This window comes from Perognathus longimembris, chromosome 10 (genome assembly GCF_023159225.1).
Source record: "Perognathus longimembris pacificus isolate PPM17 chromosome 10, ASM2315922v1, whole genome shotgun sequence".
Classification (NCBI taxonomy): domain Eukaryota; kingdom Metazoa; phylum Chordata; class Mammalia; order Rodentia; family Heteromyidae; genus Perognathus; species Perognathus longimembris.
Window position 1 is genome coordinate 25,918,569 of NC_063170.1, and position 26,037 is coordinate 25,944,605.

At 40.4% G+C, this 26,037-nt stretch overlaps 1 protein-coding gene across 2 annotated transcripts in view; it reads left to right on the forward strand.

The window, feature by feature from the left end:
* The first annotated feature begins 1,353 nt into the window (after positions 1-1,353).
* Brd7 (bromodomain containing 7) overlaps positions 1,354-26,037 on the forward strand; it is a 37,100-nt gene continuing 12,416 nt past the window's right edge. Inside the window, exons 1-9 of one of the 2 annotated variants that reach the window (XM_048355640.1) lie at positions 1,354-1,615; positions 1,895-2,103; positions 10,385-10,514; positions 11,115-11,172; positions 15,101-15,245; positions 18,919-19,029; positions 23,368-23,552; positions 24,350-24,473; positions 25,222-25,297. In XM_048355640.1, coding sequence (XP_048211597.1) covers positions 1,567-1,615; positions 1,895-2,103; positions 10,385-10,514; positions 11,115-11,172; positions 15,101-15,245; positions 18,919-19,029; positions 23,368-23,552; positions 24,350-24,473; positions 25,222-25,297 — 1,087 coding nt within the window. In that variant the 5' untranslated portion in view covers positions 1,354-1,566. The remainder of the gene's footprint in view (positions 1,616-1,894; positions 2,104-10,384; positions 10,515-11,114; positions 11,173-15,100; positions 15,246-18,918; positions 19,030-23,367; positions 23,553-24,349; positions 24,474-25,221; positions 25,298-26,037) is intronic. The other variant, XM_048355639.1, reaches the window with a different exon arrangement.

The following is a 26,037-nucleotide window of genomic DNA, read 5'->3' on the forward strand; positions in this document are numbered from 1 at the left end:
GGGCACCAGTAGCTCACACCTAGCTACTCAAGAGGCTGAGATTTAAGGATTGTGATTCAAAGCCAACCAGGTCAGGAAATTCCATGAGACTCTTGTCTCCAAGTAACCAACAAGAACATTTTTTTTAAGCCAGAAGGGGAGCTGTGGCTCAAGTAGTAGAGCTCTAGCCTTGAGCACAAAAGCCAGGAACAGCACCCAGACTCTGAGTTCAAGCCCCAGGACCTACCTCCCACACCTCCCATAAATTAAGATCTGTAGGCAGCTGGGAACTTTGTGAGAGATGGGAGATTGGTCGAACCATAGATAGAAAGATAGATGAAACCATATGTGTGTGCATGTATATATATACACGTGTACAAAAAATACATATAAAACATTGATATATACACATATATGGATACAAAAGGGGACAAAGAAAAAGAGATAAAACCAAGTGCCCAATTCTTTCATTCCAGTCTTCCTCAGGAAAGTTTTCTGCCCTTTCTGGATATATACATCAACAAAACCTTTCATTTACATTAAATAATCCAAACAGTAGAGACCTAAAGTATAACCCTACCATTTCACCATTGGAATTCAAGACAAAAGTAAATGGTTTATGGTGTAGCTCAATAGTAGAGTGCTTGTTCTGCATTAATAGGACCTAGGAAAAGTAATCCAGATATCCAACTTTTTTTGTGTGTGTGTGCTTGAACTGGTCGTTGTCTCCTAGCTTTTTTTGCTCAAGGCTAGCAGTCTATCACTTGAGCTATAGCTCCACTTCTGGCTTTTTGATGGCTAATTGGAGGTAAGAGTCTTACAGACTTTCCTGCCTGGGCTGGATTTGAACTCAGATCCTCAGATTTCAGCCTCCTGAATATCTAGGATTACAGGTGTGAGCCATTGGTGCCCGCTGGTTATGTTTTTAATTAAGATCGTGGAAGCCTTTATTTATCACCACATAGGGTCTTATTTGTTTTCTACTTGAATCTTTCAGTCACCAATGAAGTGGGCCTATTGGGGGGTTCCATAAATATTGTTAGGCAAAAGAAACAGAAGCAAGGAAAAGGAGAAAGGAGGAATCAGATAAAGATGAAAGGTTAAAAAAAAAGTTAAAGGAAGAAAAAGGAAAGTAGGAAAGAAGGGGAGAGGAGAGTGGAGAGCGAGACCCAGCAATAGCCCCACCCCGGCCCGCTCGTCGCCTAGGCCCCGCCCCGCTCAGGCCCCGCCCCGCTCAGGCCCCGCCCCCTCAGGCCCCGCCCCCAGAAGGCAGGCTGCAGCGCGTCCTCCAGCCGCCAGGGGCCGCCTCTCGCCGCCGCCCGCAGCCCGTGCGCGCGCGGCGGGCCCTCTCTCCCGCCGGAGCGCGGGCGGCCCGCCGTTCCAGCGTTGCTCTCGGGCTTCGGCTGCGTCGGTGGCGCCGTCTTCTCGTGAGGGGCCTCGCGCCGCCCGGCGCGCGCCGTCCCCCTGCCTCGCGGCGCGGGGTCTCGCGGGCCCCGCTCCCGCCCTCCGCTCGCCTGGCCCGGACCGGAAGCGGCGCCGCACGGCCTGGGCCTGGCGCGGGGGGCGGGCACCGGGGCCCGGTCGGACATGGGCAAGAAGCACAAGAAGCACAAGTCGGAGAAACACCTCTACGAGGGTGAGGAGGGCGCTGCGGGCCGGGGCGGCGAGCCCGGGCGGCCCGGCGCGGGCCGGCCTCCTCCTCGTCGCCCCGGGCGCCGGAGCAGGCCCTGACCCCTGGCGGGGGGCGCGGCCCGCCCCAGCCGCGCAGCAGCCAGCGCCCCGGCGTGTGGGTGTCGGTGGGAGACCGGGGGCGTTCGGCCGCGCCCGCAGCCGGGGTCTGCCATTGGGCAGGTGCCGGGCGGCCACACGTGCCCCGGCGGGCCCTCCCGTAACCCCGGCGCCCGCTGTGTTTCAGAGTATGTGGAGAAGCCGCTGAAGCTGGTCCTGAAAGTGGGCGGGAGCGAGGTGACCGAGCTCTCCACCGGCAGCTCGGGGCACGACTCCAGCCTCTTCGAAGACAGAAACGACCACGACAAGCACAAGGACAGAAAGCGGAAAAAGAGGAAAAAAGGGGAGAAGCAAGCGTCGGGGGAGGAAAAGGGCAGGAAGCGGAGGAGAGTCAAGGTAAGGGCGGCTGCTGGCACCACCCCCTCGATCTCGGGGGGAAGAGGGGTCCAGCTGCCCGCCTCGCTTGACAGAACCTCCTGGAGTTCAGTAAGACACTGAAAAGATGGCCTGGGACGTCTAGCTCGCCCTGGTGGAGGAGCAAGGCCGGGAAGAAACGCAAAACACCTGTGAGTCAGGAAGGGGTGTCATTGTACTGTTGGGCGCTTGGAGCCGCTTCAAAGAAGCCTTTCAGTCAAGGAAGGGTCAGATATTATGTTCAGGGAAGCCTCACAGTTGGTTTGCCAAAGTTAGTCCATGCAAAAGTGATTTGGATCTATGGGTTTTCATGTATTGTGAAATACCGCAGTGCCAAAAATAACGAATAATTGTTGATTCTCAGGTCTCAGCCTCCTGAGTAGCTAGAATTATAGGTATGAGACACCAGCACCTTCCGAAATTTAAGGTGGTCGTGATAATGCGTGGCTAGAAAGGTTGAGGCAGAATGATGAGTCCTGGCCAGCCTGGGCTGCATATTGAAACCCAGTCTAAAACAAAAAAAACCCACAAAGTTTGAATCTTAAAGAGAAAATGTGATTAGAGAGTTGTAATCACTATAACACCAGGAATAAAACTTACGTACCACTTATATATAGTTAGAATAAGTAATGTTTGGTTCGTAAGTTAGATAAAATAATAAATATGATAAGTTTCTCTTCAAGGATGATCCCATTTTTGTCTGGAATTGTCCTACAATTCTGCACTTAATAATTTTAACCTACTGAATAACTTACTAAAGTCAGTTACTGTATCTTGAAAGTAAATGTCCCACCGTTTGTTATTTGTGGCGGCTTTTTTTTTTTTTTGGTGCCAGTCTTAATTAAGGCTTGAACTCCAAGCCTTGCACTACTCGAGCTTTTCTGTTCAAGCCTAGTGCTCTACCACCTGAATCACAGCTCCACTTCCAGCTTTTTGGTGGTTAATTGGAGATAAGAGTTTCACAGACTTTTTCCTGCCTGGGCTGGTTTCAAGCTACAATCCCTAGATCTTACCCTCCTGTGTAGCTAAGATGACAACATGATCCCCTAATGCCTAGCCCTTGCTGGTTATTTTTGGTGATTGAGTCTAGCAAACATTTCTACTTAGGCTGACCTAGGTAGAAATCTTAAGGTGTCAGCCTCCTGAGTAGCTAGGATTCCAGGCATGAGCCTCCAGCACCTAAGAATACAGCTTTTCAAAGACAAAAGTACTACAAGGCTTTTTATACAACAGCATTTGTCTATACTGCTATGGAGTTTTACATTCTAAACTTTTAAAGTTCTTTCCTTTAGATATTTATCTCCATTTCTACATCTAGGCTTGTATTGCTGCTTAATGACTCTTAACAATTTAGATCTATTGCCAACATTGTGATTCAAGAGATGAGAAATTATTTTTTTATTATAAAGGTAATGCACAGGGGGCTTAAAGCACTCTTTTTTTTTTTTTTAACTGTTCATACCCTAGTTTCTCTTCCTTCCTCCTCACAATCAATATTTAGTGATTCTTTTTTGGTTTTGTGCTGGTATTGAAGCTAACTCAGGGCCTCAGACTCTCACTTCGCTTCTTCCACTCAAGGCTGGTACTATACCACTTCAGCTATGCCTCTACTTCTGACTTTCTGCTACTTAATTGGAGATAAGAGTCTTTCTTTCAGATTTGTCTGCCCAAGATGGCTTTGAACTTTGATCCTTGGATTCATGAGTAGCTAGGATTATAGGCATGAGCCACCTGTTCGTGGCTTAGCAATTTTTTTCTTTACTACATATTGTCTTTTATACCATCTTTATTTAATACTTTGTATTGTCCTAAGTAGTCCTTCAGTGAGCTTCATTTTGCACACTTTTGAATACTTTCATGAGAATATCTTCAGGAGGGACTCCCAGTCTTGTTCCAACCACTGCCCTTTCTTAACTGCATTTCTAAGTATCTAGAGACACCTGTATATCTTGGTGCCATTGCATCCACCAGTTTATCGGGCCATAATGTTGAACAGAGTAGGGCAAGTACCTGGATAAGTTTCCATTTTACCTTTTGTGAAGTGAATTTGCATACAATTCCACTTTCCAAGAGTGCAGGCCTGGGGCTGGGGATATGGCCTGGTGGCAAGAGTGTTTGCCTCATATACATGAAGCCCTGGGTTCAATTTCCCAGCACCACATATACAGAACATGGCCAGAAGTGGCGCTGTGGCTCAAGTGGCAGAGTGCTAGCCTTGAGCAAAAAGAAGCCAGCAACAGTGCTCAGGCCCTAAGTCCACCAAGCCCCAGGACTGGCAAAAAAGAGTGCGGGCCTAGAAACTGTAGGACATTGATAAATTCTGGGGTTTGCTGGTGCCATAGGGACTTTTGGGGTCTTTTTTTCTGGGCATGGGCAGGTGATTCTTTTTGCTAGTATTATTTAGAGAAGGAGTCTTCAGGTGCCACTCTGAACTGTTTCCTGCATTTCTACGGATTTTAGAACTCACCGGTCTCTTCCTGAGAAAATGTAGCTGTATGACACCTATGGAGCTGTAGTGGTAGTGGTTATGCTCTCAGGGGCCAGGAAGATGTAAGGAGAAGATAAAAGAATGACCTTTCGGGCCTGGGGATATGGCCTAGTGGCAAGAGTGCTTGCCTCGTATACATGAGGCCCTGGGTTCAATTCCCTAGCACCACATATACAGAAAATGGCCAGAAGTGGCGCTGTGGCTCAAGTGGCAGAGTGCTAGCCTTGAGCAAAAAGAAGCCAGGGACAATACTTAGGCCCTGAGTCCAAGCCCCAGGACTGGGCAAAAAAAAAAAAAAAAAAAAAAAAAGAATGACCTTTCCAGCAGAGATCATGTCTATAAAGTAACAAATATCTTTTCAAATGATATTTCTACATGTTTTGGTCAGTGACTTTACATCATGTCTCTGAAACCAAACAATTACTAAATAAACAAAAATGTCTAAGATAGTCCTAGCAGAGGACCACAGTAGCTCAACAGCTATGTACATATGATTATATAATATCAGGCTAAGCAAAATGAACTCCAAGATATGGAAACAAGAGGATTTTATTGTTGTTGTTATCTTTGTTATCTTTGTTGTTGTTATCTTTATGTGAATCTCCTATGGTTTATCCCCTGTTGTTACTGTATATGATTTTGGTACACTGGGTATTGTATATGTGTTTATCTGAACTAGGGAAGAGAAAGGGAACATCAGAATAGTGAGACAAAGAATAAAGAGCGAACCAATGCAAAAAAAAAAAAATGACCTTTCCAAACTTTCAGAATTTCTGCTTATATATCATTAGCTAAAATTTAATCCCATAGCCACCTTACAACACTGGGTAGGCCCCTTGCTTGCTCAGCTGGTACTCCACCACTTCAGCCACACTCCTAGCCCTGCTTTTTGCTATTATTTTAACATGGAGTCTCACAGACTTTTCTGCCTGGGCTGACTTTGAACCTTGGTCCTCTAAGTCTCAGCCTCTCAAATAATGAGCAGCTGGCACCCCAGCAAGTTGTTGTCTTTTATTTGGGGGAAGTGAATGGGTGAATTGTACTTTACTAAAACTCAGAAATCTGTTACTTAGGAAGATAAAAGTTTGGGGAAGGCTGGGAATATGGCCTAGTGGCAAGAGTGCTTGTCTCATATACATGAAGCCCTGGGTTCAATTCCCCAGCACCACATATATAGGAAATGACCAGAAGTGGTGCTATGGCTCAAGCAGTAGAGTGCTAGCCTTGAGCAAAAAGAAGCCAGGGACAGTGTTCAGGCCCTGAGTCCAAGCGCCTGGACTGGCAAAAAAAAAAAAAAAAAGTTTGGGGAAAGCACACTACCCAACACAAAATGTTTAGCTTTTTGGTGGTGGTTGTGGTGGTGGTTTCAGGTCTTGAACTCAGGGCATGAGTGCTATCCCTGAACTCTTTTGCTCAAGCCTAGTGTTCTACCACTTTGAGCCACAGCTCTACTTTCAGGTTTTGAGTGGTTAATTGGAGGTAAGAGTCTTGTGGCGACTTTTCCTACCCCGGCTGGCTTCAAACCATGATCCTAAGATCTCTGGCTCCTGAGTAACTAGGATTACAAGCATGAGTCACCAAGGCCTGCCTTAACTTTTGTTTTAGACATTATTGTTATTACTAAGGTGTTGAACAGAAGGGTTACCATTTCATAAGTCAGGTAGTAAATACAGTTTTTTCTGTACAATGTCACCTCTTCCTTTGCTTTCCCCCAGTTTTCCCCTAAAGTGCTTAACTTTTTAAAGATATCTTTATTTACTGATTTTCTTTAGGTGAAAACATCAGACTATACTTTTTATCTGGTTTATGTAACTTTAACCCATCTGTATATCACCTTTATAATAATAATTTTTTTTCAGTCAGACTATTTTAGTTTAAATTCCCTACAGGTAAGATCAATAGTAGAGAAATCCCTTTAGAGAACAATGTTTAATCCTAACCAAAGCATTAAGGGTACAATATGAGTTGAGGGCATAGTTCAGTGGTAGAACACTTGCCTAGCATGCACAAGACCCTGGATTCAATCATCAGCATTGCAAAAAACAAAGTACACTGTGCCTTGGTTTAACCAGACCATAATATAGATACCATCCCTATAAAAGCATCGTGATTTCCCCCTTCCCCTTGAGTATTTAGATGCATAACCACTGGCAAAAAATTTACATGCTAAGCTGGGTAGTGGTGGCTCACACCTGTAATCCTAGCTACTCAGAACACAGCCTTGGAAGATCACAGTTCAAAGTTAGTCTGGGTAGAAAAGTTGGAGAGAGTCCATATCCAAAATTACCAATAAAATGCAAGGCTAGTGGTGTGGCTCAAATCATAAAGTACCAGTTCAGAACCCTACTGTAGCTGAAAAGAAAAAAGTTTCCATGCTGGATTATATTTATTAAACATTACCTTTTCCTACCAGTGTAGCTACAAGTTTTAAAGCTACAGCTTATTTAATGTTTTCATACTGTTAAAAAGATAAAATAACAGTTCATGAAAAGATGCTATGCAGCCCAGCCTGGCCATGAACTCAAGATGCTCCTACCTTTGTCTCCCAAGTGCTGGGATTACAGACATGCAACATCATACCTTGCTTATTTTTCAGCTTTCCCATTTCATGACTCTGTTACTGTCTGATTGACTCTGAGATAACAGTTCACCATTCCATCTGGGTCTTAGCAGTGATGAAGAGGGCTAGTGAAAGTAAATGCGTTGTCTTAAGTCCATACTGTTTTTAAGTTTGATGTAGGCCTCTAGACCACATATCGGCAATTTGCTAGTCCTGCCTGGCTATGTAAAAGTTTGCTGACTCTTGACACTGGCAGCTGGTACTAGTTCTTTTCACCTGGGTTTGGGAACACAGTCTCTAAAGATGCCCTTGCTTGAGATGTTTTATACTTAATATGAAGGAAGAATCTATGTTTCTCTGTTCTGTGGAACAGGTTGTTTTTTGTTTGTTTGTTTTGTTTTTTTGCCAGTCCTGGGGCTTGGACTCAGGGCCTGAGCACTGTCCCTGGCTTTTTTTTACTCAAGGTTAGCACTCTACCACTTGAGCCACAGTGCCACTTCCGGCTTTTTCTGTTTATGTGGTGCTGAAGAATCAAACCCAGGGCTTCGTGCATGCTAGGCAAGCACTCTACCGTTAAGCCACATTCCCAGCCCCTTGGAACAGGTACTTTAAACCTATGAACATACAAAAGATTCACGCCGATTTTCAAAGTTGGACATGACTACTACAAAAGGAAATTCACTTCACAAAAGGTAAAATGGAAATTTATCCAGTTACTTGCCCTACTCTGTTCAACATATGGCCAGATAAACTGGTGGATGCAAATACATCTTAGTGAGCAATGGCACCAAGATATACAGGTGTCTCTTGATACCTAGAAATGCAGTCAAGAAAGGGCAGTGGTTGGAACAAGACTGGAAATCTCTCCTGAAGATGAGAACTCATGAAAATATACAGACGTGTGCACAATGAAGCCCACTGAAGAACTACTGAGAACAGTATAAAATATCCAGTAAGTTTATGTATATACATATATGTATATTAATGGCATTTGGGGCCAAATGTGCCATGAGTACAATCTAACTTTTTTTAATGGACCCATTCGTGGCCTTTGTTAGGTGAAATTAGAAAATAGAGTATCAGTGATTCTCTTAAGTATGATCCCTGTACCAGCAACACCCTGCCTGAACCAACCAGTTCAGGCCCCAGCACCATACACACACACAAAATAATATATGCTTATACATTTTCAACAGGTAATTCTGCAGTCTTTTTCTCTAGAAATTGTTTCTGAATATTGACAGTAAATTTTTAGACCATTTATTTTACCTGTTATGTAAAGATGACATAATTTGTTCATTAATCTATTTTCCCCTTAGCAGCATGTGCTTGGTTCTAATTCTTTTAGTCTTTCAAATAGTACTGTAATGACGGTCTTGTTTCCATGTGTTTTGTTTTGTGAAAGGGAGTTTCTTTAGCATGGTGCTAAGATTTATTCTATATATATTTTTTTTTATTATCAAACTGAATTACAGAGAGGTTACAGTTTCATACATTAGGCATTGGATACATTTCTTGTACTGTGTATCTTATTTAAGGAAAAATTACCCTACTTTTGAGTTTCAAATATTCTTTTATCTGAATATCCAGAGCTTTGCTTTTATACTTGTCCTTTTATATTTAAGTATGAAATGTATTTTTATTAGTGTGTGGAGTAGAGCTAAGATTTTATTTTCTTTTTTCATGTAAGTAAGCATTTTTCATTGATTTATAATATCCCCTCTGTGACATACCAAAATTTTCCCATGTGTGGGTCCATTTCTGGGTTTCCTAATATGTTCTGTTGGTCTGTTTGTCTACTCCATTGTCCAGCTCATACTAACTTTATTACCGTCACACTAATACCTGAGGTCTATCAAGACATATTAAAATTATTGGGTTTTGTTGTTTTACAGTGGTGGGGAAGGGGGAACCTAGTCAGAGCCTTGTGCATGTTAAGCAAATGTTCTACAACTGAACTACATTCCCAAACCCCACAATATCTTATGACCTTTTTTAAAGCTATTCTAACTCTTCTTTTTTGTTGTTGTGTTGTTGTTTTGCCAGTCCTGGGGCTTGGACTCCGGGCCTGAGAACTGTCCCTGGCTTCTTTTTTGCTCAAGGATGGCACTCTACCACTTGAGCCACAGTGCCACTTCTGGCTTTTTCTATATATGTGGTGCTGTGGAATCGAACCCAGGGCTTCATGTATGGGAGGCAAGCACTCTACCACTAGGCCATATTCCCAGCCCCTCTAACTCTTCTTAGTTATTTTTTCTTCATTATAAACTAATTGTCTTTGTCAGCTGCCTTGATAAACCCTGTTTCAGAATTTTGACTAGTATTACATTGAATTTGGGTACTTTGGAAAGAACTGGTTTTCTCTTCATGCATATAGTATAGCTCCTTTATTCAAATCTTCTATGACCTTCAATAATGTTTTATATTTTTACCAAAAGGTTATAGGAATCTTTTATTAGATGTATTCCAAGGTATATTATATTGCTTTTGTGAGTAGTTTATTTTTCTCATGGGGGGGCTGGAAATGTTTGTGGCAAAAAGCAGCACTTTTTCTTTTATGATATGTTATTCTCTCCTTTTCCAGTAGATGGCAGTAAAATACATTAAAACACTCCCCATTTTTAAGGATCTTTGCTTTTCAGTGGTCTTTTTTCCACTAAAACTGAAGGGAAGCTGGGCACCAGTAGCACACACCTGTAATCCTAGCTACTCAGGAGGCTGGGATCTAAGAATCTAGGTTTGAAGCCCACTTGAGCAGAAAAATCTTTGAGACTCATCTCCAATTAACCACCCAAAAACCAGAAGTAGAGCTATTGTTCAAGTGGTAGAATGACAGCCTTGAGCAAAAAAACTTAAGTTTGAGCTCAAGGCTCAGCTGGGCACTGGTGGCTGTAATTCTAGCTACTCAGGAGCCTGAGATCTGAGGATAATGGTTCAAACCAGCCTGGCAGAAAAGTTCTCATGAGACTCTTATCTCCAGTTAACCACTCAAAAACCAAAAGTGGAGCTGTAGCTCAAAGTGGTAGAGTGCTAGTCTTAAGCAAAAAGCAGAAAAGAAAAAAAAAGTACAAGGCTCAGAGTTCAAGCCCAGTGCTAGCATGCATGCACACACACACACACACACACACACACACACACACACACACAGAGAACATAAACAAAATGACATATATAAAGGCATTAATTCCTAAATTTTCCCCCTTTGTTCTCTTTAGGAGGATAAAAGGAAGCGAGATCGAGACCGTGTGGAGAATGAGGCAGAAAAAGACCTGCAGTGTCACACTCCTATAAGATTAGACTTACCACCTGAGAAGCCTTTTACAAGCTCACTAGCCAAACAAGAAGGTTGGAGTCACTGAGTTATCTGTCCTGGGGAGGGAGGAAGCCATTGCCCTTGTAGCTAGGGAAAGTGACTGCTTCAGCTTCTAAGTTAAAGTTTTCTTACTTCTGCATAAGAACTTTAAATTAGCTTTTTTTTTTTTAATTTTTATTGTCAAACTGATGTACAGAGAGGTTACAGTTTCATATGTTAGGCATTGGATACATTTCTTGTAGTGTTACCTCCTAAATTGGCTTTAATTTTGAATTGAATCTACCTTTAACATGTTTTTAAGATAAATAGGAATGGAATTTTTATAGGGCTGGGAATGTAGCTTAGCAATAGAGTGCTCACCTAGCATGCATGAAGCCCTGGGTTCAATTCCCCAGCACCAGATAGATACACAGAAAATGCTGGGAGTGGGTGCTGTGGCTCAAGTGGTAGATAGAGTGCTAGCGTTAAGGAAAAAGAAGGCAGGGACAGTGCTCAGGCCCTGAGTCCAAGCCCTAGGACTGCCCCCCAAAAATAGAATTTTTATATGAGATTTATAGAAAGCAAGTTAAAAAGAGTTCTACTACTAGAATATCCCTTTTTCATATTTCTTTTTTTCTGTCTGTTTGCTTTAGAAGTAGAACAAACACCTCTTCAAGAAGCTTTGAATCAGCTAATGAGACAACTGCAGAGGTAACTCTTTCCAACATTTCTGTAAGATTTAAGGAGGAGTATAAAGGGTCCAGAGAACTTTCATTTTTGATTACTGAAAGCCGTGTTTTGTAGCCTAAATCCAAGCATACTTGGTTTCAAGTGAATGGTAAATATTTGGCCAGACAATAGAAGTATTCCAAGAGACTAACTTTTTAACTGCAGCTTAAAGGGTGTTAAATAATGGCAAATTTCTCTTTTTTAAAAGTAATTTCTGGTACTTCCACTTGGCTGATAGGTGAGAGTATTTCTGTATATTTGTATAGAAACCTGTGCTGTGTTTGGCATACTAAGTCTAGGAGAAAAAACATAGTTTCATAAGGTTTATGCCCTTTATTGTTCTGTTTGTTTTTAAGACAAAGTTCCCAGTTTGTTGCCCAGGCTAGCCATGAACGTTGTGTAAAGCCCAGCATTGCCTCAAACTTGAGATGCCTCAGCCTCCTAAATGCTGAAATTACACATGTAGACCACCATTCCCAGCTTTATGCCCATCTTTGAAATGAAGAAATTTGTTCCAAAATTCTTAATGTGTAGATTAAAACAAACATTAAGTTCTTGAAGGGGGAAAGAAAAGTTCAGTCTTTACTGAAATATTTCTTCTGGTACATTTCTTTATGCTTAATTTGAATTTCTAACTCAAAGGGTTTTTACATTACTTGCAAGGTATTTGTAGTTATAGGGCATGTATTCTAATAGTGGACTACTCACTGTGTCATACTCACATCAGGGCAGAGTGCATCATAATATTATTATTTATTTATTTACTTACTTTTTTGGTACTAGTCCTGGAACTTGAACTCAGGGCCTAGGCACTGTGTCTGATCTTTTTTTTTGCTCTGGGCTAGGGCTCTACCACGAGCCACAGCTCCACTACCAGGTTTTTTTTGTTTTTTGTTTTTTTGAGGGGGTGAGGAGGTCGTTAATTGGATATGAGTCTCATAGACTTTCCTGCTCCACCCAACTTCAAACCAAGATCCTCAGATCTCAGCCTGCTGAGTAGCCAGGATTACAAGTGTGAGCCACTGTCACGTGCCATTATAGGGGTGGGTTTTTTTTGTTTTTTGTTTTTTTTTAAGATAAAGCCTCTATGTAGTTCGTTGTCAACACAACTTTGTATTAAGATCAGTAGTTGTTGGCTTCTTTTTTGTGTTTAAGCAGTTGAGAAAATGACTGCTTTAGGCTTTTCACTTGAGTAAATCATTCATTAGTTGTCCCAGAGAAGTAACAATATTTAACGTGGACAGTAATATTTGACGAGGTATGACTATAAAATGTTTCAGCTTCCTTTTTTAGACTAGAATATAGGTTAATAATATCACCCTAACAGAAGTCTATTTATGGAAGTGCTCAAAAGTCCAAAGGTATTAGCCTTGCTCAGGACATTTTGGGAAGTAGAACCCAGAACCACATTTTCTTTTTCTAATTAGCCTTAGTGATGGGATGATTCTCTATCCTTGAGGGACAAAACTAGGCCTGATTTTTAAAAAATGTACTTAAACCTTATAATTCCTTTTTTTGTGGAATGGGGCTTTATTTAAATGACTTAAGTTTAGAGTATAATTTGCCCTGATTGATTTCAGTGGTCATCTATAGATTAAGGTGGTTGGTATTCATAGAAACTATTGTGAACTGCACAGATTTCCATATGGATATTTTTGTGTATTACCACTATTTACTTTTGCAGCTTAGATAGCTTTCAATGAAAAGTAACAATAGAATTATACATACCTGGATTCAGATTCCAACTTTCGGATTTGTAATTATAAACATGATTTTTCTCTTTCTGAGCCTCAAGTGTTTTCATGTTAGTGTGGCTACCATTACCTTAGGGCTTTTGTACAAATCAGATATAAAATAACTTCACTTAGCACTGGACCTGGCAACATGCTGAATACATTTTATAACATTGTCATTGGATTTTTCAAAAACATTTTTGCTATTATTTGGAATAAGAAAACTTTAGTATGCCAAATGGTCAGAGTAGGAAAAAAATCTAGTGACTCAAACATGTAGAGTACTGTCAATACTGGCAATACCAGTGCCAAATACTCTAGTACCAATATTGGTACTTGATCATGGAAATACCACTGCCTGCACCCTGCCTTCCTTTAAGACACTGACTTACGGAGCCAGGGTAATTGTTTCTCTTCCACCCTCATCAGAATTTTTTTCTAGTTCTGATTTTAACATATGGCCAAAATTGAAAACCTGTGATAGAAAGCACTGTTTTCAAATTTGGGTGGGTTTTTTTTTTTTTTAGTTCCCCTACATAAACAATAGAAATTATATGCATTGATTGAGAAAATACACGTTTGTGTATCAGGAGTTCACGGTTATTAGTTACAGACCTACTAAGGAGGAGTGCAGATGTGGATTCACTTATCATTTCTGCTTTTTCCTCAGTGGTAGATAAATGAGATACTTAGTACTAATCTCCCAAAAGCATCAGTTTTTCTAGGTTACTTGTTTTGCTTTGTTTTCCTCCCTGTGGAATAGGTTACTGAGATTGTATATTTTAAAAGAAAGATCCTGCATCTTAAGAATACTAGTGTGGGGGCTGGGGATATAGCCTAGTGGCTAGAGTGCCTGCCTCGGATACCCGAGGCCCTAGGTTCGATTCCCCAGCACCACATATACAGAAAACGGCCAGAAGCGGCGCTGTGGCTCAAGTGGCAGAGTGCTAGCCTTGAGCGGGAAGAAGCCAGGGACAGTGCTTAGGCACTGAGTCCAAGGCCCAGGACTGGCCAAAAAAAAAAAAAGAATACTAGTGTGGGCTGGGAATATGGCCTAGTGGCAAGAGTGCTTGCCTCCTACACATGAAGCTCTCAGTTCCATTCCCCAGCACCACATATATGGAAAACGGCCAGAAGGGGCGCTGTGGCTCAGGTGGCAGAGTCCTAGCCTTGAGTGGGAAGAAGCCAGGGACGGTGCTCAGGCCCTGAGTCCAAGGCCAAAAAATATATATATATACTAGTGTGTACAGTGGAGATTGTATGCACATGAGCGAGAATAAGATTGTGTCACTTGCAGGGAAATGGATGTACCTATAACAAATCATGCTAAGTGAGGTAAGCAGGAGATGGAAACGTGGGTTTTTGTTGTTGCTTTTGGGGGTTTTGTTTTGATTCTTTCTTGCTGTCTTTTGAGGGGGGTAAGGAGAAAGGTACCAAAATGGAAGGAGGAAAGGATGAACAAATGCAGGTACTTAGTAGATACTATGTGGAAAATGAACTGTGCAACTTGTAAGCAGGGATAGAGGGGAAACAGAGGAAAACAAAAGAAGGAATGACATTATCCAAAAAACATATGCTCAACTGACATGAAATGGTAACCCCTCTGTACAACACCTTAATTGTAATAAAATTATATTTATTTTTTAAAAGAAATTAATGATTAATCAAATGTGATAATATGTTCATATGATTTACCTTAATAATATGAATTAATCCTAAGGAACTAATGAACTAATCTAGACAATTATAATGGTGCTATTTATACTAAGGAAAAACTAGAGGCATTTTAAATAACCACAGAAAAATAGTTAACTGCATTCTACAAGGTAGAGTATAAAAATGATGTTTCTATAGTTTGTAATAATATGTTTTTAAGATAATACTAAGTGTAAAAATAAGACACAAATCTGTGTAAATAGCATCTTAAGTAATTATTTCAAACTTGTAATTTTCTCTATATTTCAAGTTTTCCTTAATATTTTTATTAGGGAAAAATAATGTGTGAAACATCTTCGCCTTATTATTAAGTACTTGCCAGCCTTGAAAAATATTTCTTCAATTTTTTAGTGAAAAACATGTTAACAAAGTACAAATTCTTTTCATATCTGAACTTCTGCTTCTAGACCAGTTGTTTTCAGTAGAAATAAACCACAATTTTGCCTTTTGCACCTTCACAGAAAAGACCCAAGTGCTTTCTTTTCATTTCCTGTGACTGATTTTATTGCTCCTGGCTACTCCATGATTATTAAACATCCAATGGATTTTAGTACCATGAAAGAAAAGATTAAGAACAATGACTACCAATCCATAGAAGAACTAAAGGTAACTACTATTTGTTTAGTAGAATGAACTATGAACAAAATAACCTATATATTTGTTAAAATGAGTCAAACTCTTGGATCCTATACATACAGAATCTTATTAGAAACCTGCATATTTAATGCTCTGACACTTTCTGACTGACCTTTTATTTTACAAAGAGTTATATTTATGTTAGGGTCCAAAATCTTTGTTTTAATCTCTCAAAGGCGTTTTTAAATGTGAAAAACAAATCTTTTATTCTATCTACATCTATGTATTTTTAAGTTTTGAGCACTGAGGAATTGAACTCAGAACCTCATGCTTGCTAGGCAAGCACTCTACCAACTTGAGTCACAGCTGTAATCCAAGATTTAAATTTTTAATTCAAGATCAGTAAAATTAATATTCTAATGAAAGTTACATGGAAAGCTGCTAATATCACATATATGCCTAATGTTATAGTTGAGTTTTTCTCTATCTTTAAATAGTCTTGTATGTTGATTTTGTGGGTATACTTAGCTTTTTTATTTTTTTCCTCATGGGGCTTGAACTCAGGGCCTGAGTGCTGTCCCTCAGCTTTTTCACTCAAGGCTAGTACAGTACCACTTTGAGCCACAGCTCCACTGCCGTTTTTCTGGTGGTTAATTGGAGATTAGCGTCTCACATACTTACCTGCCTGGGCCAGCTTTGAACCATGATCCTCAGATCTCAGTCTCCTGAGTAGGATTACAAGCATGAGTCACTCAGCTACTTTTCATTTTAATCTTACAAAGAAACCATATATGTAAAGTTTTCTCCGCACTGAACTACCACAAACTTAACCAGCTTAGATAATCTCACATTATTTCCCATGTAAAAACGGTAGTAATTACTTGATCTAAGGGTTAGATCCTAATCAGTTGCAGAAGGAAAAATAAGGCAGTGAACAGTTATCTTTCCATTTTGGGGGGTCCACATGTTCTCAGTCAAATGAATTTATGAAAAACACCAGCATCTAATTCACTTTCCTATTAATGTGAGTATATAGATCATAATGCTGAATTTATTCTCATTAAAGAGATGGAAATATTTCCCAACTTTTCTTCTGGTTAAAATTAGGCTAAAACTTATTTATTTCTGTATATTTTAGATTTTGTTGTTGCTTACTAGAAAAGTTTGGGTTTTTTTCTCTGATCTTTCTCTGTGGTACTAGTGGAGAGAAGTGTGCCCCCTGAGTGTTGGTGTGCTAAGCAGGGTTAGGCTTCTTACAATTAAAGCGTGGTATCTTAACTTCTTGGAGTTTTTACACATTAGGAAAGTGTGCCCAAACATTTTGCTTCATGAGTGACCAAATGCCATTACATAAATGACAATAAAGGTCTAGCACATTACAGTTAAGATTTAAGAAATCTAAAGATTGCCTAAACTGATCAGACTCATGATAATTAGAATAGTACTTCTGTGTATATACACACTCATTGTTCCCTTGCCTATTAGCGGTCCAAATGGTCACTTAGTATGTGTTTACATAGTTGTATACGGTCTCCTTTCTCTTGCCTTCCTTTCCCAAATAGATGTTCAGTAATTCTTGATGGAATGAAAGTTTTTAAACTATAGCTCAAGTCCTATTCTAGACAAGCCTTTTGGAAGACCAAGAATGAGCTAAAATTACACACTTTTTTTGTGCTCGTGTATATGTGTGTGTGAGTACACACACACTTGAGGAACAGCTCCATAAATTTGATCATATTCTGAACCTGAAAAAAATCTGACTGCTGAGAGACTTAGCCAGAATTCAGGCTCCACATTTAATAGCAAATTGTTGTGGCCTTTAAATCAGTGTACACACACACACACACTTTTGTGTTGGACCTGAGGCTTGAATTAGGGGCCTGGGTGATGTCCCTGAGCTTTTCACTAATACTGGTGCTCTACTTCTTGAGCCAGAGCTTTGCTTCTGGCCTTCTGCTGGTTAATCGGAGAAAAAATGAGTCATAAACTTTCTTGCCTGTGCTGGCTTTGAGCTGTAATCCTCAGATCTCATCCTCCTGAGTAGCTAAGATTACAAGCATGAGCTACCAACACCTGGCTTCTTATATATATTTTTTGAACAGGACTTTGCCTGTTTTCATTCTACTTAAATGTTATAAGCCCCGGGCACCAGTGACTCACACCTATAATTCTAACTACTCAGGAAGCTGAGATCTCAGGATTGTGTTTTGAAGCCAACCCGGGCAGAAAAGTTCACGAGACTTACCTCCAACAAACTACTCAGAAAAAAAAAACAAGTGGTTCTGTGGCTCAAGTGGTAGAGTACTAGCCTTGAGCACAAAGAGGCTCAGGGACAGCATCCAGGCCCTGAGTTCAAGCCTTGTGACTGGCAAAAAAAATTTTTTTAATTAAAAAAAAATAAATGTTATAAGCTGTCACTACTATCACATAATGGAATTTGAATGTTTTTGTTTTAGATTTGTAGGACTTTATAGGAACAGATTTGGGGGGGGGTGGCAATGGGGTTTGAACTCCAACCTGTGCACTTGGTACACAGGCACTCTACCAGTTGTGTCACACTCTTCATCCTTTTGCTCTTACTTTTTGAATGAAGTTTCACTTTTTACTGAGGGTGGCCTGGACCATGACCCTCTTATTTATGCTTCCCACATATCCGGACAGTAAGTCCACACCATTACATCCAGCATTTTATTGGTTGAAATAGGGATCTCAATAAACATTTGTCCAAGCTGGCCAAAGAACCACAATTCTCCTGAGCTCAGCCTACCAAGTAGCTAGGATTACAGGCATGAGCCACAACTCTCCATTGGGAGTTCTCTTGGCACATCCACTCTCTTACAAATGTAAACATTTCTTAACTTTGAAAAAATGCAGTGAGCTTGAGTGCTTTAACACATATACCTACTTTAAAGTTTAAGCCAGACTAATCTACTTACATGTTGTAACTTAGGTTGTTTCAGATTGGAATGATTTTGAATATTCTGCAAATTACATTTAATTTATTATAGTGTCCAGATGCTCTAAAATATTATAATTGCTATAACAACTTTACTCACTTAATTTGAATTTGGCAGAAAATTGTAATGATTTAGCAGTGTTCTCAGTTTTCAGTCAAGATATGAAAAAAATATTCAAATGGAAACATAAAATATGTGTTTTAACACAATAATATTTGCACATGAACCCAGATTACTAAATATGAAATAGAAATTTCTTCAAATTCTTTTTGTATGAAGATTAGACTGGCTACCCATTTGAAAGGTCTTGAAGTTAAAGTTTCTACACAGGTACTAAGCCTGGTGCCACTGGCTAACACCTGTAATCCTATCTACCCAGGAGGCTAAGTTCTTGAGATTCAAAGCCAGTTGGCAGAAAAGTCTTATCTCCAATTAACCAGCAAAATGTCAGATTGGCAGTATGGCTTAAGTGGTAGAGCACTAGCCATGAATGACAAAGGCTAGCAAGAACTTGAGGCTGTGAGTTTAGGCCCAGGTGCTGGCACACATACAAAAAATACATAAGAATTTACAAGCATGTTTAGAAGTAGTTGTTTTCTTGGTGAGTCTTAAAACTTAATAAATTGCTACTAGTATTGTTTAATAAACAGGATATTAGAATTTTGTTTTTATTAGAGTACCTGGATAGTTTCAGCCTAGGTGAGGAGTTCTAATGAATTTTTCCTCTCGCTATTCTCTCTGTATAGGATAACTTCAAACTCATGTGTACTAATGCCATGATTTACAACAAACCAGAGACCATTTATTACAAAGCGGCGAAGAAGCTGTTACACTCAGGGATGAAAATTCTTAGCCAGGTAAAAGGAACTCTTTGTCACAAATATAAGTACTGTAAAAATCTATATCCCTTTGTTAGTTATATTGATGCAAATCCATTACAGTTCTCTTTATTGATAGTGAGAAATTGGAACACACAAAAGACTAGAGCAGCAAAATTCTTTTGGAATTGACAAATAAATATTAGGTTCTTAAATTAATAATTTCTTGGATACACTTATATCTATCTAAGAACAGCCTGAATTCCAAGATAAGATTGAATTAAGTATGAGGCCTTTTAGGAGAAAAGCTCTCTTGTTTCCTTTGTGAGAGTGGAATCTGTGCTTCTTGATAAAGCAAGAACTCCTTCTCGTAGAAAGAAAACATACAAATGAGAAATATTTAGAACTGTCTCGAAGCCACCTCTCCACACGATCATGTTCTGCCTTGAAGGACAAGAATTAATGTGTAGGAATAGGCATTTGAGGTAAGATAAATGTCTTGCAAAAACACCAACATATTAGCATCAAGAGTTTATGAACATGTGATACAGTAAATAATGGCAGGACAGTATGAAAGATCTGAAGAGTAAACTTAGGTGGTCGCTGCATCTGCTGAGAGAAAAGGAGAAGCAAGGTAAGTGTTAAGTACAGTGAACCTAGTAATTGAGGGTGACGCCTGACAAGTCAAAGTCTGAGTTATATAATGTGAGCTGTCTTACACTAACTTGTGGATCCTGAGCAGAACAGTAATCACCTGGGCTACGTTCTCACCCATAAAGAAGAATTACTCCCAAAATGACTTCTAGCATAAATGTTCCAATTCCAGTTAAAAACTGGAAGTAGACTATGTAAAGAACAGCCAGGTGTACAGGAGGACTTTGCAAAGTAGAAATGAGTTGGGGTGAGACTGGTAGGGTAAGAAAGGAATCAGATTTGGGGCACTTAGTCATATGTACCTGCCTTCTTTTTTTCTTCGTGTGGTGATCATCTGTATCACAGTTTTATATTTGAAGAAATGCTGTGTTGTACAAATGTCAGAGTGTGGCTTGGCTTTGAGATACTCTTGGATCCATATCACTAGAAGGAGAAAAAGTGATGATTTATTCTGTCGCTTTGTTTTTTAGACAATGTCAGCTTCCATCTTTCCTAAGGACTTAAGAAATGAGTAGAAACCAGTTACTTGTTTTGAGCAGAATTTGGAAAGGAAAATATAAAATGTTTATCTTTTTGCAGAAAGACTCAGAATCTTCAACCAAATATTTTCTAGATTTAAAATTTCAGAGCTGCTTGTTGTATTTAAAGTAAATGTACCTTCAGCTTGGCTAACAGTATGGCTCAAGTGGTAGAGCGCTAGCAAGCCAAGGGAGGTGATTGAGTTCAAACCCTTCTACTACTGCCAGAACAAAAAAGATCATTCAACAAATATAATATTCACTCATACATATATATGTATATGTATGCATACATATACACATGTGTGTATATACAAAATGCTGTAAAACTTTTAATCAAGTTTGTTTTACTACTGTTGTCTCTTAAGTAACATTGCATTTATTTATTTATTTATTTTATTTGGGGGGGGGGCCCAATCCTGGGGCTTTGGACTCAGGGCCTGAGCACTGTCCCTGGCTTCTTTTTGCTCAAGGCTAGCACTCTGCCACTTGAGCCACAGCGCCCCTTCTGGCCATTTTCTGTATATGTGGTGCTGGGGAATCGAGCCCAGGGCCTCATGTATACGAGGCAAGCACTCTTGCCACTAGGCCATATCCCCAGCCCTTATTTATTTATTTACTTACTTACTTGCTTACTTATTTATTTATTATTTCCAGTCCTGAGGCTTGACCTCTGGGCCTGAATTATCCCTGATAGCTATCCCTGAGCTCCTTTTACTCAAGGCAAGCACGCTACCACTTAAGCTAGGGCTCCACTTCTGGCTTTTTGGTGGTTGATTAAAGATAAGAGTTTTTTAAATTTTTCCTGTTTAGGCTCACTTTCAACTTCAATCTTTATATCTTAGCCTCTTAAGGAGCTAGGACTACAGGCATTGAGCTATTGACACGAGCTTATTTGGAGGTAGTTCAGCTACAAAAAAAAAGAAAAGAAAAGAAAAACAGGGAGAAAAAGCACTACTTTCAAAACAAAATTAACTTTCCTATGACCTCTCAATTTAACTGTGCATGTTATTTTTTTTTTTTAAAATTCCAAACGTTTGCTTTGTAGTGTCTTCTTTACAGAATTCTAGCTGGGATTAAAAGGGTTGTCAAGAATTTAGATTGAAACCATTAGTGAAACTTGAGCAGCACTGTATAGTTTATACTGTGTTGCTAGCTACTTTCTCCCTTTGACCTCCATAACTAGGAACTTATCCTAAAGAGATAAGATGTTCCTACAGAGATTTATCAGTGGAAATTCAAGTGTCCGATTGGATTTACTACATATTCCAGTTATATTAGACATGTTTTCCCCCTTGGTCATGGGCCTTTGAACTCAGGCTCTGAGCACTGTCCCTAAGCCACAGCTCCACTTGCAATTTTCTGGTAGTTAATTGGAGATAAGAGTCTCACAGGCTTTTCTGCCCAGGCTGGCTTTGAACGGTAATTCTCAGATCTCAGTCTTCCGAGGATTACAGGTCTAAGCCACCAGTGCCCAGCAGTAAACACATTTTTTTTTTTTTTTTTTTTGGTTTGTCATGGGGCTTGAACTCAGGGCCTGGGTGTTGTTTCTATTCTTTTGCTCAAGGCTAGCATGCTGCTACTTTGAGCCACAGCGCCCCTACCAGTTTTTTTTGTTTTGTTTTGTGTTTTTTTTTTGGCCAGTCCTGGGCCTTGGACTCAGGGCCTGAGCACTGTCCCTGGCTTCTTTTTGCTCAAGGCCAGCACTCTACCACCTGATCCACAGCGCCACTTCTGGCCATTTTCTATATATATGGTGCTGGGGAACTGAACCCAGGGCTTCAAGTATACGAGGCAAGCACTCTTGCCATTAGGCCACATCCCCAGCGCCCCCCCCCCCACCAGTTTTTGAATGGTTAATTGGAGATAAGAGTCTCACAAGGACTTTTCTGCCTGGGCTGGCTTCTAGCCGTGATCCTCAGATTTCAGCCTCCTATGTGGCCAGGATTACAGGTTTGAGCCACCATTGCCTCATTTTAAAGTTATGGAGAATAAATGATTGTAATGTACTAACAAAAATGCTTTTATCAGATACTCGGTATAATTTTATCTTGCTAAAATATGTTATGCTCAGAAAAGAATTGGAACAATGAACTCTTAACACCGCCCCTCTCTGGGTGACATATTAACCATCTTTTGCTTAGTCCCCTATCTAATCTTTGTTTGAAGTCAGATACCACTTCATAGTTTTAATTCATTTAAAATATAAATCCATGAAGAAAAGCAGATTGTGTTCTTGGGGATACCACCATCTGCACAACCAGTAGAGCTTATTTTGATAAGAAAAGGTAAGGAGTGGGAATGTGGCTCAGTGGTAGAATGCTTGCCTGGCATGCAAGAAGCCTGGGGTTCAGTTCCACAATACCACATAAAAAGCTGGAAGTGGCACTGTGGCTCAGGTGGTAGTGTTTGCCTTGAGCAAAAGAAGCTTGGGAATACTGCCCAGGCCCTGAGTTCAAGCCACAGAACTGGCCAAAAAAAAAAAAAAAAGGTAAATAGTGAGAGGCTTGGATGAATCACTGGTTGTGTGGCCTTGGATGACATGCATTTCTGAACTACACTGTCCATAGAAATCTGTCCTGCTGCTGCACTGCAGCCCTGATGAGGTGGCACTCGTGATTGTGTCCAACCACTCTCCCAATTAAAACGTGATAGTCAGATGTATTCAGAAACCTCAAGCCTATAACCATAGTGAACATTGCACAGCCCAGCACTTCATGTGTTTGAGAAAATAAAAACAAGGTTTCTCTGAGGAGACCATAATGCATTCTGAGAAAGGAGCTGTCACAGCAACCGTTTATTCTCCCCATGGCCTGTTGTTCTCCCACAAAGCAGAATGTCGTAGTCATCAGTGATCACCGTAGGATAGCAGAGGTAAAGTCCTTTACATTCTCCGGGCATTATTCACTTAATCATTCTGGAGACTCAGAAGATAAGACAGTCTGCGCTCTTAGTCTCGGTTCATTCTCTTCTGTTACCCTTCTAGTAGCACAGTGAAATTGTAAAGCTTTCTCACATTGGAAATGATCTGAGTGAATTGTGAAAGAACAGACTTTGTCCTAGTCTGGGTAAGACTCCTATGGTATGATTACACTAATTAGTTTTCTTCCCTACTTAACGACAGGATAAGTGCAAACTCTTGGGAAAAGCATTACCTTAAAATCAGTGACAGCCATACAATAAGAATGTTTTTTAATGGCTTTAGGAAAGAATTCAGAGTCTAAAGCAAAGCATAGACTTCATGGCAGACTTACAGAAAACTCGAAAGCAGAAAGATAGAACAGACAACTTGCAAAGTGGAGAGGACAGCGGCTGCTGGCCACGAGAGAGAGAAGACTCTGGTGATGGTGAAGCACAGACTTTGAAGAGTCCCACCCAGGACAGTAAAAAGTAAGAGGGGAAAACACTGATTCAGCCTGGCATGGAAAGACCAAGTCCTAGTATGTCTGTGGTAACCACTTTTTGCCAAGAAAGTCACTTGATGACTTGAGAAGCTCTGCTTACAAATATTCTGAATGAATATTTGGATTAACATCATTTTAAAGCAAGTAGATTTTTTTAGGGACTCATTGAACTGTTTAAGTGCATATCCATTACTTCATTCCATAAAGAGAAAGAAGTTGGGCAAAAACACACTCAAAGCTTCCTCTGGGGGCTGTGCATGTTTTCTAATAGACAGCCACTGGCAGGAGCAGTAAAAAACCCTGGGTCCTGGCAGCCATCAGCGTGGCTGGACAACAGTCAAGTCCACGTGCTCATGCTGCTTACCACAGCCCTCACTGGCAGCGCCAAACTGTCAACTGGAGACATTTGGAGTTAATAGTTTGGGATTTTTGCTGTCATAATGCAAAAGAAGTAAACAACAAATCTCTGTTCTGTTTCTAAGATTTATACACTTTAAATATCTGCTTAAGGTACCCACTTTTTAAACTGACCTTAAACTAATTTTAACTTGCTCCCCCTTGGAAGTAATATCTAAATAGGATTCATTTTTGTGACTGTAACCTGAAATGTTTACAATAAGTAACACTAGGCCAAAAAGAAGGAGGGAAGTATCAAAGTTTTCTCCTTTGTCTTTCCATACTTAGGGCCTTTGGAGAACAAAGCTTTAATTAGTGACAGTAAATCTGTCTCCACTTATATGTATATTGGAAATCATTTTAATGTTTATGGATGTGTTGTTTCAGAAAAGACAAAGACGTGCTTGAGGATAAGTGGAAGAACAGCAACTTAGAAAGGGAGCAGGAACAGATTGACCGTGCTGTGCAGGAGTCTGGGGGGAAGCTGACCCGGCGGCTGGCCAACAGTCAGGTGCGGGGCCTCTGAACCCAAAGCTTTAACATTCTCATCATCACTGGGGCAGTAAGGAAAATTAATAACATTTGTTTATAAACCTCATGATTACGATATCCTTTTATGACTAGGATTTTTTTCCTGTGGAATTAGTGTGTTCTAAAATTAGCAAGTGAACATTATTGTTTATTTTAAGCTCACAAGAAATCAGTTACATGTTCTGGTCTTTTGAAATCATAATGTTGGGCACATTGGTTTTAAACACAAGTAGTTTCAAACATGACTTCGAGAACCATATGTCCTACATAGCTCTTTAAAATTCTGGACCTTCAGCCAGGCAACAATGGCTCACTCCTGTAGTTGCAGTTACTCAGGAGGCTGAGATCTGAGGATGGAGGTTTGGAGCCAGCCCAAGGCCAAAAAATCCACAAAAATATTTATTTCTAACCAGCCAAAATCTGGAAGTGGAGGCATGTGGCTCAAGTGGTAGAGCACCAACTGTGATGGCAGAGAAACGGGCTGAACAAGAGTGCAAGGCCCTGATTTTTCGAGCATTAGCAAAGACCAAAAAGGAAAAAACAATCCTGAGACTTTCTTACCCTTTCTTTCTCTACCTGTCAACAGCTATATATTCACAGGACAGGTATGAAAGTCCATGTTTGGGTTTAATGATGCACCTGTAGTGTTAGTTTGACTAAGGCTGTCTAGTGTGGGGTTTGTGCATGTGTATAAAACTATTTCATTTGAATACTTCGAATTATTGCAGTGTGAATTTGAAAGAAGAAAGCCAGATGGAACAACCACCCTGGGACTTCTCCATCCTGTGGATCCCATTGTAGGAGGTAGGATCACAGAGAGACTGTGCGTGAACTTGGTACTGTTTGGCAAAGAACCATAACCTTGTGTAGTAGCCAAATATCATCCCTCTGACAACAAAAGCTGACACAACAATTTAAGTAGAGAAAGCATTTATATTGCGTCATAGCTTCAGAGGGTTTCGTACATAGTCTTTGGCTCCATAGAGTCTGAGCCCATGGTGAGGGCAGAGCATCCTGGCCCAGTGACCATGTAGCAGAGGCGATACAGCTGAAGGACTTACCCACTGACCTACTTCCTCCAGTTAGACCTCCCCTCCTAATGCTTCCAAAACTTCAAAAATAGCGCCACTAGCTAGGGGCCAAACCTTTTGTGGGAAGATACTTCATATCCAAATCATACCCAGATTAGCATTTTAAAGCAACAAACCTAAATACTAATAATCACAATAAGCTTGGCTAGATAACATGGGTGCAGTGTACTTCATGGTAACTTACTATCAATTTTTGTTTTGTTTTTTGCCAGTCCTGGGGCTTGAACTCAGGGCCTGAGCACTGTCCCTGGCTTCTTTTTGCTCAAGGCTAGCACTCTACCACTTGAGCCACAGCGCCACTTCTGGCTTTTTCTATATATGTGGTGCTGAGGAATTTGAACCGAGGGCTTTATGTATACGAGGCGAGCACTTTACCACTAGGCCATATTCCCAGCTTACTATCAATTTTTTTACTATCATGAGAGATAATGGGGATACAGAAATGGACTTTTT